The sequence below is a fragment of the Centropristis striata genome, chromosome 18 (genome assembly GCF_030273125.1).
Source record: "Centropristis striata isolate RG_2023a ecotype Rhode Island chromosome 18, C.striata_1.0, whole genome shotgun sequence".
Classification (NCBI taxonomy): domain Eukaryota; kingdom Metazoa; phylum Chordata; class Actinopteri; order Perciformes; family Serranidae; genus Centropristis; species Centropristis striata.
This window is the reverse complement of record NC_081534.1, coordinates 17,939,891-17,956,563: the sequence shown is the minus strand read 5'-3', so window position 1 is coordinate 17,956,563 and position 16,673 is coordinate 17,939,891. Positions and strand designations below refer to the sequence as shown.

The 16,673-nt window shown below is 38.0% G+C and overlaps 1 protein-coding gene across 1 annotated transcript; it reads left to right on the top strand.

The window, feature by feature from the left end:
* The first annotated feature begins 412 nt into the window (after positions 1-412).
* ostm1 (osteoclastogenesis associated transmembrane protein 1) lies at positions 413-10,456 on the top strand. Its single transcript, XM_059357145.1, has 6 exons — positions 413-878; positions 3,627-3,741; positions 5,616-5,713; positions 5,807-5,917; positions 7,114-7,279; positions 8,550-10,456. Exons 1-6 carry the CDS (start codon positions 495-497, stop codon positions 8,603-8,605), a joined length of 930 nt encoding a protein of 309 aa, XP_059213128.1. The 5' UTR covers positions 413-494; the 3' UTR covers positions 8,606-10,456.
* Positions 10,457-16,673: the final 6,217 nt, after the last annotated feature.

The following is a 16,673-nucleotide window of genomic DNA, read 5'->3' as shown; positions in this document are numbered from 1 at the left end:
AAAAGAAAAGAAAAAGAGAGTAAAGAAAAGAAAAGAAGAGAAAGGAAAAGAAAGAAAATGAGAGAAAAGAAATGAAGAGAAAAGAAAAGAAAAGAAGAGAAAAGAAAATGAGAGAAAATAAACAAAGAGAAGAGAAAAGAAAAGAAAACGAGAGAAAAGAAAGAAAGGAAAAGAAAAGAAACGAAGAGAAAAGAAGAGAAGAGAAGAGAAGAGAAGAGAAGAGAAGAGAAGAGAAGAGAAGAGAAGAGAAAAGAAAAGAAAAGAAAAGAAGAGAAAAAAAGAGAAAAAAGAAAGGGAAGAGAAAAAAGAAAAGAAGAGAAAAGAAAAGAAAACTGGTCTAGTACATAGACTGTATATAAATAAGTTCTAGTACCGGTGGTTTAATCTCGCGAGATTTCAGGCTGTCACATGATCACGTTGGGAGATAACCAGGAAATCATGGGTTGTTCGGAGTGACAGAAGAGGAGCAGATGATTTAATCACCATTTTCCACTATGTCTCCTTACAAAATCAGCTCGTTTTTGGTTTTGTTACTTTTTTATATTAACACTCTTGTTCCTAGCGAAGGAGTAAACCTTGCTGCCTCAGATTTAGCGGACAAACTGAAGCTAAGCCCGTCTGCTGCTGCTGGTGATGTGGTAAACTCTCCGGTGTTTAAGCCTGCTGTGAACTCCCTCTTCTCCCTCAACCTGCTGTCTTTCCCCGAAGACTTGGAGATCAGCAACTACTGCATCGAGCTGCTGAAGATATTCGGGCAGCGGTATGTCACCTATGTGGACTGTCTGGTGTTGGCTGCCCGACCTGTTAAAGTCTGCCAGAACTGTTTCTCCAGCTATGGCAGCCTCACAGAAATCTACCAGAACATCTCATCAGACCAGGTACGTTCCACTGATCATCCCCAGTGGTGGAAAGTAACTAAGTACATTTACTCAAGTACTGTGCTGTCCTACAAAGCCTAACTGCAGTAACTACACAAAGGGTAAATTTTTTTTACAAATATTTTTTAACTGGCCAGCCAAATGGTTATATAGGTAGGTAAGTGATATGACACTTATCTCTACATTCTCAAAAATCATGACGATTTATTTGATTTATTTTGTCCCCAAAAATGTTTTGCTGTAAAATGTTTTAATAGTAATGCAGAAACAGAGTGCAGTAACTACAATGTTGTCGTCTTCTTTCAGCTTTTATATTTAGTTTTCAGTGAATAAATATTCTCAAATTGATTTTGTTATAAATGTATTTAATGGTTTTTAACAACTCCTTTTTTATTTATTTTATTTATTTGTGTATTTTAGACTTAATATTAATGTTGTATTTTAGTATTACTATCATTTTATCTCTTTCTTTTACTTCATCACTATCTAGATAATAATTTCCCCATCAAATAAACTTATAATTTCTATTATTCTTGTCTTCACTATTCAACACAATGAAGAAATTCAAGGCTGCACTGTATCACAGTCAAAGTAAAGTTAGAGCAGTCTGCTTTCGTTTTGAGTTGGATTTTGTAGTTACTGCAATTTTTATATCATTATTTCTCTGAAATAAAGCAAATTTGAAGTCTTAAACATTGTCACAAGATAAAACGGACATCAAGGAGTTCATTTTTTTTAAAGTTATAACTCAATTTTGACCAAAAATGTAGTTACTGCAGTTCGGCTTTGTAGGGTAGTGTACTTAAGTACAATTTTGAAGTACTTGTACTTTACTTGAGTATTTCTATTTTATGTAACTTTATACTTCTACTTCACTACATTTAGAGGTAATATTGTACTTTCTTTTCTCTGTATTGTACACTAAATTTAGCTGACAGCTTTAGTTACTTTTGACATAAAAAACATGATCAATTTAAAGTGATAAGATGGATTTGTTTTTTTAAACCACATAACAGTATATTAAGTGGTTAAAATGAATAAATAAAACACTCTGAGTGCGTATTCTGCATAAAGAGTACTTTTACTTTTGATACTTTAGGTACATTTTGATGCTGATACTTTTGTACTTTTACTTCACGTTCACGTATTTCAAGTTTTGAATGCAGGACTTTTACTTGTAGTGGAGTAATTTCACAGTGTGGTATTAGTACTTTTACCACTTTTACTAGTAAGAGATCTGAATACTTCCACCACTGATCATTCCTATGTGTTTTGTAGCTTGCAGTATAAAAAGGAACAGGCGTGGTTGGTGCGCAGCTGTCTCACGAGTCATGAGTCTTGTGATGTGACTGACTGGTGGTGACAAATTAGAGGAAACAAGAATTCATTTGCTTCACTTGCTATCTGACTGATCTGATCTATCAGTCATAATGAAATACAATGGTATAGATATGGGCATTATAAAGTTTGTCTGTGTCCTCAGCAGTGGTGGAATGTAATTAAGTACATAAAGCAGCTTTATTCTTCTACTCCACTACATTTTGAGGCAGATATTGTACTTTTTACTCCACTACATTTAGCTGACAGCTTTAGTTACTTTTCAGGTCGAAGTTTATTGTAAAAATACATGACACATTTTAAGTGATTAGACCTTTTTTCTCTAATTAAGCCTCACAACTAGCCTGGCTAACACCAGACCAAATCTCATTGGAGATTAGGTCTGGACACCTACAATGCTTTTCTCCGTAGAGGAGGTGTGGTTTACGATCCTCCGGAGCCGTTTATTGGACGCTTAGAATGTCTATCAAAGCGTCTGTAGGTAGCTCTTAGCCAATCAGATCAGTTATACCAGATGACGTAGTAGAGCAACAGAGATGGATGTTTGTTGTGTGTGTGTCTGTGAGAGAGTGTTGTTTGCTGCTTTGCTTCTCCAGTTCTCGCTTTCTGCAAGATTATTTATTTTCACGCTTTATTCCCCCTCATGTCATTCAGCCACACATCCACTGATTTTATGGGCAATAAACAAGCTGCTGCGGGTCTCTGGGGGCTCCGCTGTCCCCCGGCTCGGAGCCAGATCACCGGCGGTGACCGGCGGTCTCGCCGGCTCGGCGCAACGAGCCGCAGAAACCGCCCGTGCGGCGCTAATAGCCCCGCTACCGGTGATCTGGCTCCGAGCCGGGGGACAGCGGAGCCGCTGAGAGACCTTTCGCCTTTCAACTTTCGCTCTAAACTATTTAAAACACCATCTACAGCTAAAGAGAGTTTCGCGTCTGCAGCAGCCATGTTGGATCCGGAAAGCTTCTAAGTGCCGAGTAGTACGCGTCATCGTCTTGCCGTCCCTCCCTGCTCTGTGATTGGATCCCTAAAACAGGGCTAAGATAATCGCCTCGTTTCCAGACTGGCTGGAGGTTCGAAATCAAATTCGAGCGCGCAAGGCAGTCTGGGTATACCCAGGCTACCTCACAACAGTCTATTAAATAGTTAAACTGAGCCCCACTTTGAGAAAATCTGAACACCGCTTACATAAATGCATCAATACAAATAATCCAATAATATATTTGGAATATATAAAACAATTTGAGTGGGTCCATTCTGCAACGAGTAGGAAACTTTTAAGTACATTTTAATACTTTTGTACTTCTACTTCAGTAAGTTTTGAATGCAGAACTTTTACTTGTAGTGGAGTAATTTCATAGTGTGGTATTAGCGCTTTTTCTTAAGTAAGGGATCTGAATTCTTTTTCCTCAGATGGGTCCTGGTAATGTGAGCTGCAGGGACAGCCTCCTGCGCAGTGATCGGCTCATGCTGGTTTACCTGCTGAACGCCAACCTGGATGACATCTGGGAGAAATCCAACTGTCACAGTAAGTATTCTGCATGGATCTAAACCAGACATATCTGAATGACTGGGACTCTATTTGTTGTTAGAGCTGAGAAGATAATGTTTTCTCCCGGTTTGATCACGATACTTGGGTGCTGATTCAATATGCATTTCAATTTTTAATAGCTTTTAATAACTTTACTCTGCTGTTGCTACACGATCAAATCTTGATTCGTAAAGATCAACAGGTCATTGGTTTATTGCTCTGACAACTGTCACATTTGGTGGTTACATTTTCATGGCATCATGCTTTTTTCAAATTTAAATAATTTAAATCTCATTTCAATCAATTATCAATGTAGAATTGAAATCGTGACACCCTAAATTAAAAAAAGTATTGTGGTTGATGCTGTGATTAGAGATTACATTTTTTTGCAGCTTTTGTTTGCTTCAAACACGAGAACATGGGGAAAAAAGTTGAATCATACCCTCCTAAAGACTCTCTATGAGGCATAGTTCCAAAAACAAAGCACATCACATGTCAGCCAGTCTTTCTGACATTTTTTCCGCCTCACTCCACGCCACTGTGAGACTACTTCAACAGTAGGAGAGCGGATGTTAACTCCGGAGACGGACCTTCAGTTAGCAGCAGGCAGCAACCTCCGGGTCTGAGCAGGGAGGCAAACCAGTAAAGTGCCTTAAGCTGCATTCTACTGAAAATCCCAGCAGGGGGCGCTAAGTGTGGCTGCAAAAACATTTCTGTCCGTCCATTTCAATGCAAAATCAGAAAACTTCTCACTTGATTTATTATCTTAGATTTTTTTTAAGGACAACACTATGGTCTCAATCGCTAGTAAAAAATCTTCTTCAAGACAATTTGTTGTTAATAGTTCAAATAATGGCCATTTAGAAGAAAATAGAAGACAAAGAATCGTATGATTTGGGGCATGGCTACCTTTGATTGACAGGTCACTAACAAGGCGAGTCGTCATCAGAAGAGAAGCAGAAAAATGCGTATCCACATGGCAATAAAGTTATATATAACGTTATATAGCGTAACTGTATCCCAAATCGTACACCGTTTGGCTGATACAGATTCTGTCAAAAACTCAATTTTAATTATGTTGATTCGGCATTTTAAAAAAATATATGAAGAAATTGCACAAAAAAATAAAAATAGTGGTAATAAAGAGAATTGTTTTTTCCTCCACATCCACTACTATTAATTGCAAATGTGTGCCTTTGTTTGAACTTCTGACTCACACACACATGGGTGTCCATTTGACCCCTGAGGTCAGAGTGCAGGGTCAAGTAGAGGCAGCGTTCAGTTCGGTTCAGTGTTTTTCTTAGGGTGCTTTAATTAGAGCCGGCAGCGGACACATCATTGCACAGATCAAACATGTGACTCTCATTTTATTGGACAGACTTTTCAGCCATCAGGATACCCAGTATGACCCTTATCAGCCTATGACTATATGAGATAACTGCATCAGGTTTGGTAGATATCCACACTGTTTGCTGCCAGAAAGACAATGTGGTTGATGTCGTCAAGTAGCTTGTTTCATATGATAAATACTCCTGAACGCAAAGATACTCAGTTTGCTATCACATACAACAAAGAAATGCAACAAATCCTCGCAGTTGAGAAGGCTGAACTATGGAATCTTCTTCTTAAATGAATGCATAAAATAGTACAGTTTAATTCCCATGTCAATCAAGTAATCTATTGATCTACGAATTGTGTTTCTTTCACTTTTTCATTTTCTGCACCAAAATAACTGAAACTTAACTCAAACCTTAGATAATATAGGTGAATGTGTAACCATCACAAAATGCTACTGTGCATCTGATTTTAATTTTCCACTTTTATGGAATAAATAGACCTATTGATGATTGTTTTTGCTTCCTGTCTTGCAGACTGCATCACTGAAGGATTCCAGAGCCTGACCAATGACACGCTGTACTTCATGAGCACCGTCAACCAAACTCTCAGCTGCTTCGAGAAGTATCAACATGTACGCCACGCACAAGAAGATGATTTCTAGATTACTACTTTGTCTGTGATGGGTTCATGTTGTGAGGTTAACGCTGATGTCTGTTGTTCACAGGGGAACAAGACAGAGCTGTGCACGGACTGTAAGAGCACATACAGGGGCCTGAATGAGCTGTACGGCAGAATGGAGCAGAATCAGACAATGTGTATTGACATAGAGGATTCGGTATGTATGTCAGGGAGCTCTTCTTTATGATGGGGAGATAGTGAGCTGCACCCCCTAGAGGAAGCTGTAGACAGGACAGTTAGAGGGGTTTCTGATGACCAGATGATGTGTTCTTGAGAGTAGGAAAAAAATAGTTGCACACTCTCGCTCCATATGCTTTTCTCTCTGTTTATTAGATGACGCTTTGGCCCTCAGGCCTTCTTTAATCTTAAAAATTGAAGTTTGTGTCACACCAAACCATTGGCCTTACGTAGAAAGTCTTCTTAGATGTCCTCTTAACTCTCTGTTAATGCGATGCCACAAAAAAGGCTGAAGAAGAAGAAGAAGAAGAAGAAGAAGATCTTCAGCAGGAGTGAAATCAAAATACTCTAGATTAATTTAAAGTGAACGTGATTTTCCAGAGCGTCAGTACTGATGTTACAGGAAAATCCCAGCTAAAACATAAAACAATCTATTATCTAAATATAATAATCTAATTAATGTTATCATCTAAATTTGACTATATATTCATGCTTTTTTATGTTTCTCAAATTTCAAAACTAGTTTTTCCTTTTTCCTAGTTTTTCCGTTTTTGTTGGACAAACATTTTTGCTGTTTTTTCTTATCTTGGTAAGAGTGCTCTCAGCCTCTCATTCAAGATATTCTCTTACCTACAAGAAGAGCAACAATAAGAAAACATTAGTGAATCCCAGAGGTCAATGTGTGGTAACAAAATACGAAGATATTGTGGATAGAAGAAGAAACATAAATAATATTTCACACAAAAAAGGAACAAGTCAGAGACAAAGTGTGATTTTCTTTATGCTTTTTTTGCAGGCATAACAACTTTTTAAGTCTTGATTATGAAAACTAGATGTTCTTTTTCATTCAGTTTGGTCTTAAAATATCCCCTAGGTTATATATTATATGGCATTAACAAGAAAAACTAGCAACATTGTGTGACAAAAATGAAAATTTCGGCTTGGATCTTTGTTTCAGATTCAGAATGCAGAGACTGAATTTCTCTTTCAAAATTAATTTCTAAGTTGTTAGAGGCTGCAGGTTAATGGATTCCTCTCCCAGCCTTGTGACTAACAACTCAAGATTCAGATTCAACATTTGAGCACAGAAACCTAACAACAGGGTCGAATTAATAGCTTCCTATAACCGTGCTCAGCTGAAGTTTGTGTTGCGTTTGGCACTTTGCCTCGTTCCAGATGAACATGACTCGCAGACTGTGGAGTAAGAACTTCAATTGTTCCTTCCCCCGTGAGGAGACGGTGCCTGTCATCGCTGTGTCCAGCTTCATGCTCTTTCTGCCCATCATCTTCTACTTGAGCAGCTTCCTTCACTCCGAACAAAAGAAACGCAAGCTCATACACCGTGAGTAACCAGCTTAATTCGCCCATTGTCACACAGAGATTTTTTGACAGGGTTTTGAGGTCTCTGTGGAGGGAGGGGGAGGGGGGATGGGGGGTAGTTGACTGACTGTGATATTGGAGTTTGGCTGGTTAGAGGAGGGGGTGTTGGCTGCCTCCTGCAAACCTCTGGATCATAGACAAGGTTAGGGGGTTTATTTTTGTGTGTTGGTGGCTGATGGTTGCCTTGAAGGCTGAGGACGATGGGAACTTTTTTAAATCTAGGTATCGGGTGGAGGGAGGGAGGGAGAGATGGGGTGCTGCTGAGTGCATAACAAATGTCCTGTGATGGTCAAGGACACATTAGGCTTCATACAAAAAAACACTTATGCAAATACATTTATTTTAAAGTAGCATGTGCAAGTGATATAAGAGAACTTCTCACCTTCTTGTAGTGATTCACACCTGTTGTATGAGTCACGTACTGATTAGGGCTGGACAATATATCGATATATAAAAAAATATATCGATATACTTTAAAATGTGATATGGAATTAGACAATATCACATATATCGATATATAGTTAAAAAATGTTTTCTTTCTTTATATATAAATCCTGCCCTTACTAGGGTTTGTCATATTTACTTATTTTGTAATGTTCGTTATTCTTTTCTTATATAAATATAATTTTTTCAGAAAAAGATTGGCCTATTTTATTTAGGCTATTTTTATTTAAGATTTTTTTTTATGTAAATGTGCACTTTATGGAGCTTTGATTTGGAAAAAAAGGTACTCCTGTTGTTAAACAGTATTTATGTTCACTTAAATAAACTGTTTCAGTAAAACAACTTCTGACATGTCATATTTGGCTTTGACTGAACATTTGCTCTCACTTTGCGATTTAAATATCACGATATATATTGTATATCGATATTCAGCCTAAATGTATCGGGATATGACTTTTGGTCCATATCGCCCAGCCCTACCCCTAATACAACTACCAGTTACCTAAATACGTTATTTTTTTCTCCTTCTAATTTTCAACAACAGGACTTGAAGCCCTGTGGTGTGAAATTCTTCTTATTTGCCCACAAATTATGGGCGATTTGAATACTAATAGAGGCATTCATGAAACATGAAAGTTGGCATGTCTCTGAATCATCATCAATGCACTTTTAAAACTATATAACAAACATCTTGTACTTTAATTACCAGAATAACTCAAAATAAGGCAAGAAAAGTAATTTTGGGTCATTTTCTGTATAGTAATGCAATTTCTGTTTCTATTTCACAGCTAAGCGGGCAAAGTCGTACGCCAGCCTGATGAACATTCAGGACAAATTGAGCTGAGGAGGAGACAGGTTCCAAAAGAAGACAGCTTTATTTATTTAGGAGAAGATTTGACCCCTCATCATCTTGTGCCTGAGGTTTGAATGTAGAATGAGGACTGAACTACAGCACCCCCTTGGGTTTTTTTTTTCAGGAGGATGATGATTGGTTGATACCAATAAGTATTCAGGGGACTCCAAGGATCTAGATAAATTAAAATGAAAGTAGCACATTAAACATTTGCTTTCATACCTTTAAAAAAATTCTTCTCAAAATGAGGCAGAATTCATATTTTCATGGCTTTTTTAGCAAAAGAAGCAAATAAATTCAACACAGACTGTTCGAGATCCGCTTTATTTGTTTAAATTGCGTGACATTTTGGATCGTTGATGGATTTTTAAGTGGACTCGGAGTATATTAACTTTATAAACTACTAATTAGATGGTTGTTTATGTTGCTGCACTGATCCTGGCCTCTCTTTCCTTTCAATTTGTTAACAATCTTCACGTTGTTCGGCACATCCTGCAGCCTGAGACACACAGATGTGACTAGAAAGAGTGAGTGGCGTGTGTGCGTGTGCGTGTGCGTGTGCGTGTGCGTGCGTGCGTGCGTGCGTGCGTGTGTGTGCGTGTGTGAGAGTGAGTAAGCTGACGTGTGTGTGTGTGTGCTCTTCTATTTATGGGTTGAGAAATGGGTTTTCTGTCTCTAATGTATGTCTGGAAGAGAGCTGCAGAAAAAGGAAGCACTTGATGTCCATTAGTGCTGACATGTATCTGCTGTAAGAAGGGGGGGGCACATCAGCGGGGTGGGGCGAGTAAATAAAGACATAACACACATAATGTAAGAGCACTCCAGAGTAGCACACTGTGATGTTACCTGTTTTCCAGTCACTGTTTTTGTGGTTGCATAAAGCTTTTAATGTGCTTTGTTGTCATTTCCCACTGATGTTTAACTCAATTTGTTAAGGAGTTTCTGACTGCTCCTCCACCTTTATGAGTGTTGAATTGATTTCTATTAGAAATGCATTTGCGGTGAAGTAATGTAAACCCTAATTAATAATGCAAAAGCCCAAATAAATATTTTTTAAGTCAGAAACGACCTGCAGATACTGTATGTGTGCTGTAATTTAACCACGACCAGTTTTATTCTGATTGTAATTAAGTGGTGAAAAGTAACTAAGTATATTTTCTCAAGGACTGTCCAGTACTTAAGTGCAATACTACTTAACCCTTGTGCCTTAATTTAAAATGTTCTTCCCATGTCAAAAACTGCCAGAAAATTATATTTTAAAATGATTTTCCACTTTCAGTCAATTATATATATTTTAACCAATTAAGTCCTTATCATAACTACAAAATATTCATTAATTCTCACACACATCAACCCTTTAAATGCCTGTTTGTTTGCAGAATACCAATGCTCTCATTAAAAAGAAATCACAAAAATGTAAGTATATACTAAATACTTGGGAATCTCTTTTTTTTTTTCATAGTTCGGGATATGTCAACGATTAGCAACAAAATGCATTTTTCTGTCCTTTTCTTTTCTTGCACTTGTTACCTCAGAGAACCTGTTAGTTGATTTTGTCTGAAACTGGTGGAAAATATAGTAAAAACTGTCATTTTGAAGCTGAGGCTCTGATTATAAGCCTGAAGAAAATGCATGGTTTTATGAATGAATGCAATAATTTGCTAATCCCTTGCTAAACAAGCACAGCTGCAGAAACTAGAAGCTGTGACCTTTCAAATGAAGCCTCACACATGCATTGTGGTCTTACAGTTCTTCTGTTAAAAGCTTTGGCTCAAATTTGTTTTGGTGAAATCCTAACCCTTCCCCTACAACTAAACCTTGATAAACTTTTGTGTTTTTAAACTCTGAATTTAATGCATTCTGTTTGAATCTGGTTTAAGTATGTTTTCCTAGTACTACCCCTCTGTATGCTGAACTTTCACTTGCAGCATTGTATGTTGTTGTGTTGGTATTTAAAGGGTCTAAACGCTCCACATCTGTGACTGCAGCTACATTATGAGCATGTGTGTTTAAATCTGTTTCTTCACACAGTAATGGCCCTTGTTCTCAGGTTACATGGCCTTGTGTTTCTTGCAACGAGGCTTTTCCTTCGTCATTAGCAGCTAATCTAGATGTGGGATAAAGATACTTGGCCGAATAATCGCAGCAACACATCCGTTAAACTCCTTTGGCTTTTTGGTCTTGTGGAGCGCAGCCACTGCTGGCCATCAGCAGGTCTAAGAGCATTACGGATATGCCGAGTCATATGATCCAGTTGCGGCCAGCAGAGCGGCTAAAAACACGGGCCTCCGCACGGTGAAGTGTTTTGAGAGGTGCGGGCCGGAGCTCAAGAATGACAGCTTTGATTCCCGTTAAGCCTCGTTGCTTTTCTGAGGCACAGCGAGTCCTTAAGCGGGGCTGAAAGTCATGAAAACTCCCGGCAAAATGCACCGGAGGCCGCCACGTGAATGAGAAACCTGATAGAAAAGCTGAGGCCCCCTGTGAGTTAGTGATTTACAGCCAGAGAGTATTTACAGTAATAATATCACACTCTAAAATACTCTATTACAAGTAAAAGTCCTCCTGCATGCAGAGTACATTAGTTTTAACAGGAAAATATAGGTTAGCCTACTTGAGCTTCAGATGGCTCCATTCAGTCCATTATCACTGTTCTATTATTGGATTAGCCCTTTATTACAGATGTCTTAACATATAAGCCTAAACAGAGATTTAATAATGCAGAGGGAGGTCCTTTTAAAGTAGAGCTGTAAGGATAAGTTGATTAATCAATGCACAGAATGGCACGAAAATGCTGTTTTCAAACTCTTAAATATGGAGATCACCTGCTTTTTTCCATTTTATATCATATGACTCTCAAGACATTTAAAGACATCACCTTGGACTTTTGCTCTCTTCTACTCTCACTTACTTCCTTGTCCTATCTTGTCCTCTGTAGCCCTCACTTTTATTTCTTCTCATATCCAATCAAGGAAATTATGTTTTGACTTTTTATTCTTCAAGCAAAGTAACCAAAGGGCTTTTTGCTCTTATCGTTGACACTGATAAAAGACATTGAATTTCGGTCTCACTACAGATATGAACACAGGTCTCCTGGAAGTCTTGCGCTTTTGTTTAACCCACCCTGAGTGGGCATTGTCATTCTTTATACTCCGTGATAATCATTATGGCCACCAAAGGACGCCACTAATGTAAATATGGGGCACTTTAAGCTGCTATGTGGGGTGGTTATTGTGGGACAACAGCCTCAAAAAAAGTGAATGCCTTCCCCTACACCCAAAGTCTGTTATTTAAAAAATCCTGCTACAAATCAAATCACTTCCCTACATGAATCGAATAACATTAACACTATTCAAATCAAAATTACTTTATTTATCCCCGAGGGTAAATTCAGGTAGTCTGTTAAGTCTGTTAGAATGAGACAGCCTGATGGCTGTAGGAGCGAAGGATCTTTTGAATCTCTCCGTCCTGCAGCGGAGAGAGAGGAGCCGTCCACTGCTGTTTTTTTGGTCCATAAAGGTTTTGTGTAGCAGATGATCTGGGTATTTCAAGATGGCCTCGAACATCTTGACAGGTCATCTCTCCACCACCTCCTCCAGTGTGTCCAACCTGGCTCCAACCACAGAACCAACTCTTTAGACCAGTCTGTCCAACCGCCTTGCATCTCTGTGTCTGATGCTGCCTCCCCAGCAGACTGCAGCATAAAACAACACACTACCACCACAGACTGATAAAACATCTGCAGCATCTTACTACAGATGTCAAAAGATCTGAGCTTCCTTAAGAAAAAGAGACGGCTCTGCCCCTTTTTGTGGAGAGTGTCTGTGTTTAGGGACCAGTCTAACTTATTATCCAGGTATACACCTAGATACTTATAACTTGGCACCACCTCCATGTCCACCCCAGTAGTAGTTAGTTGGCTCTAGTTGATTTTAAATTGTTCATGTGAAGAGTACTTTATGACTTGTTTGGGACTCAAAACCCAAAGTATAGGACTTACAACCTAATGCAAAGACTTTGGTTGGGGCTGTAAAGTGCAGAGTGAGTAAATTTGAGTCATAATCTGGATTAATCTGACACAAAATCCAGTATTTTCTTGATGATTGAGCATTAACAGGCTATATTTCCTCATGTTTGGTCCTTCATATTTCACCTTGAAAGAGAGGCAAATTTTGTTATTTGTCGGCTTTAGGCTCTCTTTTTTTATTTCGCTGTGTAAAAGAGTTTTAGTTACCTGCAAAAAGAACATATTTCATTGTAGCTGAGGTGTCAAGTGTGCACACTTTTATCCAAAGCTGCATTTATTGTTTGATATGGGCCACATTGTGACTATTTCATTGGCCACAGTTTATGATCCAATGCCGTGATGAAGGCAGCTGACTTACCCTCTCACTGAACTGACTGCAGCGCAGCAAAAAAAATACAATCCAGCAGTAATCATGGCCTAATGCCACGTATAATTATTGTACACCTAATCCACTCACAAAAAGCTTTGATAAGAAAAAATGACTATGAGAAAAGTATTACAGTAAGTGTTACAGTTTATGTGTAAGAAATTAATATGATTTTGTAAACTGACTCATATCCTGATCTCGACTGCTTGCTCCAGTTCTCTGATGGATTAATGCTTAGTATTGATGGAAAATGACGACTAGAATGAACAGTTTATGCACACATGATTATTGCAGTTATTGCATGTTAATCTAACTCAAAATGGGTAGAAATTAATCTTTAGTTTAGATGTCGGAGCAAAGTAGTGAGTAGTGTAGCTTCATTTATATGCAGTAGCCATAAATGTAATAATCCAGCAAAATGAACAAATTCTGAAAATGTTTTGTCTTTAATAAGATCAGAGATAAGTGAAATGGACCATTTTGGAAGGCAAAGTGAGTAATCTTCTGTCTTCAACTAAACAAACACTTCCAGGATTCTCTGATAATAATAATAATAACAATAATAATAATAATAATAATAATAATAATAAATCCCATTTTGCAGTTGTATTAGATTTGCCAAATTCAACACAATGAACAAGACAAGAATGGAAGTCAACACTAACTTCAAAAAAAGTCTTTACAAGCTATTCTTTGACAGTTTGTCAGCACTGCAGCCCATAATATAAGTTAGATAAATTAGATTTGGAGGTCAGTTAAAGAAAGTGGTATGATTCTTTTCATAACGCAACAACCATGTTTTGTTCTTTCATGGCTTTACGGTGGATGTTTTGATGTTTTTGAATTTACTGTATCTCTACAAATAATCATATTTAGAAGTTCATCTTAAGAAACCATAAGGAAAAGCACAAATATAGTTTAAATCACAGCATATTGACGCTCAATTGTAATAGCAACAATAAGAATAAATTACTTGCTTATAGTTTTCCAAAGTGCTTTAAACTAACTGTTTCTTCTAATGTAAAAAAAAAAGAGTTCCCTTGTCTTTCTTTCTTCTTCAATCTCTGCAGCTGACTTTGAACAATAACTATTTTTTTATAATGCTCTTTTTATTTAGAAAGGCAAATTTCCATCACATACATCAATTAACAATAACTATAATTTTTTTTTTTAATGTATGTTCGATACCAATATTGTTGCCTTGTGCATAATGTGTATTTGGTTGTGTCGTATACTTTAAACATTTGAATAAGTTACTCAAGAAGACAGCTGAGTATCAGCCCTTTCCAATGAGGTCATAACACTAAAATATGTTTTAAACATTTACCAGATCAAGTAAAAGGCCCTTAGAAGACCATTCATAGTTTTATGGGGTAATTAACAATGTAAATGTCATAAATCCAGACTGTATTTGATCTCAAAGACACATGCTATAAAACCCCTAAGTCTATTCCAAAAAGAAATTCCAACAGCTTCAATAAATGCAACTCTTAATTGATTAATTTCTACAAATAAAGTCGAGTTATTCATCATCTAAAATCCTCCTTAGATCGAGCACATGTTAGATCAAATCACTGTGTCTAAATGAAACCAAATAATCAATCACGTGACAGACTTTTAATTGAAAAATACTCATGGACAGTAAAAAATGTTTTCCTCTGAGCTCTCAGCTGTAATATGTGACCTCTGGTTGACTTCTTTAAAGCCGAGGAGGGAATAAAGCAGGAATGTTTGATGGCTGAAGCTCAAACTGAGGATTGTTGATGCTGAATGATGACACAAACATTTACTCAGACCTTGTATGATGAGAAATAAAGACTGTAAGAGACTGGCAAGTGGCCTCCACTGTACAGACCTTGAGATCATTTTATTGAATATGAAGGCAACAAATGAATAGTGTCTTTTTCCCCTGTAATAGCCTCTTTGTCTCTGCAGATCTGCATCAATGCCCCTCACTCTCTTTTAATATTTAAAGGTTGAACTTGTGCAGTGTTATGTTGGGAAGAAAAACTGTCTGTTTGCAATAGATGCTCCAGCAGATGGAAAAAAACATACTTCTCTTTGCACAAGTTACCTTGAGACAAGGCCACTTCATTTCATATTTGAGGGCGGTGCTCTTCATGTTGTTTCTGAATCTGGCCTTCCTTTTTCATTCGTCAAATCTAATTCTTGTTAAATGACTGTTTTGTTCTTTGACAAGGTCACGGCCTCCTCTAGACTAAATGCCTTTGAATTCTCTGCTATCCTCTGCAACCATCCTCCACTCTTCCGTTTGTCTTTACAGTTCAGCCCCCTGTTACGAAGCGGCAAATGTGTCCGTTCGTTATTGCAATATTAAGAAACTGTTAGTCGGGACTTAAGTTGTTATGCAACCCCTCTCCAACCAGCAACACTCTAAGCTGTCAGTTAGTTAACTGGCTGAAGGTCAGGCTTAGATTATGCACCTCTCAACCCCTGAGCAATGAATATGATGCTTTGTTGAAGAAGGAGTAAACATATGCCCCTGGGGGTAGGAATTAGCAGACACACACACATGCACCCTCTCTCACAGAGCATATGCAGGGTGAATGGGGCTTATTATACACCTGCGAGTGGGGTCAAAGTCTTTCAATCCCTAGCTTATGGTATTATAATAGATTATAGAATCACTCTTTAATGGCAGTCATTCAGTTTGTAATCTCTGCAGCTTGATGCAAAAGCACTCAGCGTTCAAGCTAAGGGTCTGTTGAGAATAAGACCTTCTCCTCATTCATCCCCTCTTTCACAAAGGTCTTATGACAAGTCAGCTGTTGGTGACATCACAGATGCTGGATCATATGTCAGAAACCTTTGCTGGCTGACTTACATCCCTTGTGGCTCAGCAGCAACTGAGGCCACTTGAGGCCAAAAGAGCGAAGAGGTGCCCCCGGGGGGTGAGGGCGAGCGCGAGAGCTGCCAACAGGCAGGAAGGGCAGGGGGGCACTCCTGAGGGCAGGAACGTCTGACCCATGTGTGGGGTTTGTTTGTGAGAACAAGCAGAGAGGACCCATCTTGCCATCAGCTTGATAAGACAGTTATCATTTGTGTGGGGTGTGTGCATGAATTAGAAAGTCTGGATTTGGTGCGTGTGAGTGTGAGAGAGAAAGGTTGCTAAACCTGCATGTGTTTGATACATGCTTCTTGTTTTACAATGAAGCGTTTTGAGGATATTAGGTTGTGGAAGCTGAGTAGAATTTTAATCACAAGACAGTAGCGCCACCTACAGTCAATTCCTGAATATAACATTACAGGTACAGCTCATAAACATGTAACTTTTTTTTTTTTTTTTTAAAGAAGGGCACTATTAAAGCCCTTACATGTAATTATACATTTCATGCTTCATGATACCTTTTCCCCACTGTAAACATAATCAAAAATGTTATTTGCTAAGGTGTTGTTGTTGTTTTTGCAGTGATGGAATGTAGTTGGGTATAATAACTCAAGTACTATACTTAAGTACAATTTTGACATACCTTGACTTTACTTAAGAATTTCCATTTTATGCTACTTCTACTCTACTAAATCTAGGGGAAAGTGTACTTTTTTATATCACTTTTACTTTAAAGCTTTACTAGTTACCTTTTTACCAAAACAGTTTTATGTGATATACTGCTACTATAGTGCTATACTATTACTCTACCAAGTACAAT

Excerpts from the sequence above, each read along its gene's own strand:
- ostm1 (XM_059357145.1), top strand. The coding sequence starts at position 495 with ATGTCTCCTTACAAAATCAGCTCGTTTTTGGTTTTGTTACTTTTTTAT. Across the intron at positions 879-3,626 it reads AGAACATCTCATCAGACCAG|ATGGGTCCTGGTAATGTGAG; the intron begins GTACGTTCCACT and ends CTTTTTCCTCAG. Across the intron at positions 3,742-5,615 it reads GGAGAAATCCAACTGTCACA|ACTGCATCACTGAAGGATTC; the intron begins GTAAGTATTCTG and ends CCTGTCTTGCAG.